The 4,026-nt window shown below is 40.3% G+C and overlaps 1 protein-coding gene across 2 annotated transcripts; it reads right to left on the reverse strand.

Moving 5' to 3' along the window:
• Positions 1 to 128: 128 nt before the first annotated feature.
• Positions 129 to 3,704, reverse strand: RB195_018556 (uncharacterized protein; the record flags this gene model as incomplete). 2 transcript variants are annotated; one of them, XM_064186039.1, is made up of 3 exons in its annotated part: positions 129 to 200; positions 3,261 to 3,429; positions 3,514 to 3,704. In XM_064186039.1, the coding sequence occupies 3 exons, from the start codon at positions 3,702 to 3,704 to the stop codon at positions 129 to 131; spliced, it is 432 nt and encodes a 143-aa protein (XP_064041920.1). The 2 variants fall into 2 exon arrangements, with proteins under 2 accessions (XP_064041920.1, XP_064041921.1); XM_064186040.1 differs by lacking the exon at positions 129 to 200 and having other exon boundaries at positions 3,243 to 3,429.
• Between the last annotated feature and the right edge of the window lie 322 nt (positions 3,705 to 4,026).

Genomic DNA, 4,026 nt, shown 5'->3' on the forward strand with positions numbered 1-4,026 from the left:
ACTGACGCGTTTACAAGGAAAATTATGGAACTTTTGCCTAAATCTCCTTTAAGAAAACGAAGAAAACGGTGTCAGAAACTCACAACTCTAATTCTAAAGAAAATGTCACTATCATTAGATTGTTTCCATTAATCAGTGATGGCTAGCGGAGCGAACAACACAGTCAGTCCGGCTTTAGTCGGACGTTCAGACTGGTAGATCTATATGACAAAAGCAAATGCAGCAAACATAAGAAAACACGAAACAAGAAACATAAAAGGCGAAAAAATCAGAAAGAAGAGCAAAAAGAATGAAACAATCAAAAAATTGCGGCCATAATTGATTAGGATGATGTCAGTTCGCAAAATCTTGCTAGTTGCCAAGCAAACTGACCGCGACAATAACAGCGTTGCTCCAGCGCAACCGCTCGTGCAAGTACATGATGGTTCGCGTCGTTTTGACCCGACTATAAATAAACGTGGTTGAAATGAAAAAAAGCGCACAGGACAAAATGGATTTTCTCCTTCTCATCCTGAACTGTCCATTCATCGTATGCAATGTCAAAATACGAACTTTCTGCGATTGTTCTGACATGTTAGCGACGATAACATGTATATGTGCACTCTCAGCAGCACATTTCGCCTATTTTTAATTATTTGCTGCACATACTGACAAAGACTTTCTGAAAAGGCTGTAAGACACTGACTAATGTAGCTATCTTTATCCATGTCGTTAGAACGGTATTGGTAGCAGGAAGAAATTGGATTCATTAAGAACGTTCCTAAATGTTAAATAAGTTAGGAAAACCCCAAACTAATTTGCTTTACATTGTATTTCTCGAGCAATCACAATACATTTGTTTCTAAATAACAAATCACGCAATCTAAAAGACTTTTAAGGCATATGGGATGGCACATCATTCACAGCGTTAACCTTCATCGGGATTATTTAAGATAATCGAAAAATTTCGTGTTCGAGTGCCGAAATCATTCGGAGAAAAAAGTGCCTGTCTGTGTGAATGAAGGCAGGAAGAACACCTGAGAAGTGAACGAATCAAGCCGACTGAATATCTGACTCGACATTTGACACTGTTATCCAGAGAAAGGTTCATAATTTACGATAGGATTACAGAGGTATTACTCTTGATGGTTAAGAGTTGTCAGAATATAAGATTCATGTTTTGGAAGCGAAGCAATCACAAAACATGAATCTCAATAAGGAACTACAGTAACAACATGACATGCATGTTCTCCAGAACCGTATTAAAAAGCAAGTATGAATACGAACAATTACGGGACGAGAAGCAACTTCGAGGACGAACGGGCGACTAAATAGAAAAATGGGCATCTAAGTACATCATGTATACTTAAGACATCATTTTAGATTTTACAAAATCCAGTCCGACGTATGCGGATTAATTAGGACATAGCGTAGAAAAGAAAGAAATTTACTTCAAGGATTTCCAAAAATGCCGGACTTACATACATGTTAGGTTGCAGAAATTCACCTTCCATTGCAACCGCTAAGAGCAAATTTCCTCTTGAATAACTTAAGAGTATAGCTGTCCTTTCCTCTCTCCTCATAGATCAGACTTGAGTTACCGTGAGAATCCGTAACAACTTAGGGAAAATTGGTTTTATCAGCGCCTGTAGAAACTTTTTTTTTCAAATAACTTGCTTAAATGAAAACCTAGCAGCACAGTGAGAGTACAGATGCTTCTCCTGGACGAGATGGCAGGGGAACACAGTACTGTCATTGGTGTACTCGTCGACACTCTCTTATCATGTCTGTAAGATGAATCTACAACTGGTAGTGCTCCACTTCCTTCATTTCTCCTAACGAAAAGGGCTTTCCAACATTTAATACGCTTTGATAGAGCATAACCAGACGATATATTAGTATACAGCACTTACCTTTTTCCGAACAGATCAGAATAAAAAGCAAAAAATACGTAAATTTTGACGTTTTCGATGTCCTGCAATTCGTTTAATTCATCTTGGTCGACAAAGTAAGGAGACAGTTTTGTTACAATTCTGTGCTAATTTCCTTCACTATCTCTGTATACTATCAGTTCTTCGACAGCTCCTTTCCCAAAGAAGTTATGAGCATGGAAATAAAAATACTCGATTTCTCATGCCCAAATTTGGACTCCAAATTCTCCAAGGAAGTAAAGCCTTGTTGAATATGGTATAGACTATTTAATTAACCGGATTTTGGTTCATTTTCAAATATCCTTCACTGCCTGGCAATTTCTCTTCTGAGCGAAGGCATTAGCCGGTAATTCCTGCGAATCTCTAACTTACATCCTCGCTTTGTAGGTAGATGGCTCCTTCAAAACATTGTTTCTTTACTTTGCACTAGTGCACAACACCTTTTTTTACACCTCCATTTTTCTACCTCTTGTTTCTTTTCGTTGTTCTCGTGTGACTGGGGGAGGTGTAGCTCAGGTGAAAGGGGTCACTTCGTCAACTAAAAGTGAGGAAGAGCGCCGGATAAGACTATTACATACATATGACCGAGGAGGAAGGGATAATCATCTTTCCAGTCTGAGTGCTCGAACGCGGGTTCACCGCGACACATCGAGCATAGCCGCTTACGCAATTGCGCTAGGCTCACAAGTGCGATAGGGAGAAGCCGGACCCTCCTCAAGTGAAGGGGGTTTAGCTCATTGGGTGCAGCTCAAGTGAAGGGGGTCCTTTTGCCAACCGTCCTAAAGTGAAGGGGGTAATTTCGTTTAGAAGTGAAGGAGTTCCTTTCCTCAACCGTTGAAAAGTGAAGGGGGTCAGAGCACTGGTTCAGACTATCGCATGTATGGCTAGGGTTCAGGTCGTCTTGAAGTTTTGACTCAGCTATGCCAAGAGTCTTTTTTTCCGGTAACACAATGTGAACGAGTTGGTAGATATTATGAATGAGGTTTTCCAAACTTGATAGTATTACAATTAAGAGAGGGTCGAATAGGTGAACGCAATAAGACTCGTATCTTACAAAGTCCTAGCAGGCCACCGTTATTGATTCACCAACTTCTTTATCTACATTTATTAAGTAGTGAAACACTCGCCAAAAACTGGTCTACACTAACTTTTGCGGTACTATCAACTTAAGTGCAGCTAATTTCTTTGTTTTTGTGCTGAATGTGTTGTCTATATCTACAAATCGTGTTGTACAGCTGCTGCTGCAGTTCATTCTACAGAAGAGAGTCTAAGTTATATCACGAAAGGCCATCGCGACCTTTCAATACTCAGTATCGACGATATAAACTCATATTAAAACTCCAAACTGACGTGGTCTCTAAACTCCAGTTGCTTCTGAAGAGAAAAACGGAGGAGGAAGTCTTTGACAGATCTCAGTGAGAAGAATTCCACTAGCGCCAGTGAGAAATTGTTTGATGCTCGAAATTCCCGCATTATGCTCACAGTTGTCAGCCGCTCATCTTGCCTTATGTATCGTTTTCTGAAAACCGGATTTTATTTTGAATTTTTTTTTTTGGCAAAATCAAACAACCGTAACTTCTACTTCGGAATACAAAGAAGTTACCTCTGGTTCATTTTATGAGTCTTGAAATCAAGCACGGAGTCAATAACAAGTGTTGTAGCCATATCGTCAAAACAGCATAACTCATGAGGAGTTAGCGAGTGATCCCCAGACGGCAAATCGCGAAAATTCACCAACGCAGCATCCGGGAACTCATTCTCCTCGGGATCTCCAAAAACATTCGACGGTTTCATCCGGAGCTGGAAATGAATGCAAAAACTAAACCAAAGAAGTAGATGACTCCACCAAGCAACCACTACAGCACAATTACACGATATACGGCCTATGCAAAGAACACGCGCAGGAAACACACGATGAAGGAGACTTGTCGACGGGTCAGACGTTTTTCTAGGATTGCACGCATTACGTTGGACGCAACGACTAATTGTAATTTCGCAACTTCGATGGGCAGTCCTCGTCTGTTTTTTGATTTTGTTGTTGATTGTATTTATAAGTAAGGCACTTTAGGTTCTCCGTAGAACTCCTGAATTTCCGCCTGCTCCTTGGGGATCGGTC

Source organism: Necator americanus, chromosome II (genome assembly GCF_031761385.1).
Source record: "Necator americanus strain Aroian chromosome II, whole genome shotgun sequence".
Taxonomy (NCBI): Eukaryota; Metazoa; Nematoda; class Chromadorea; order Rhabditida; family Ancylostomatidae; genus Necator; species Necator americanus.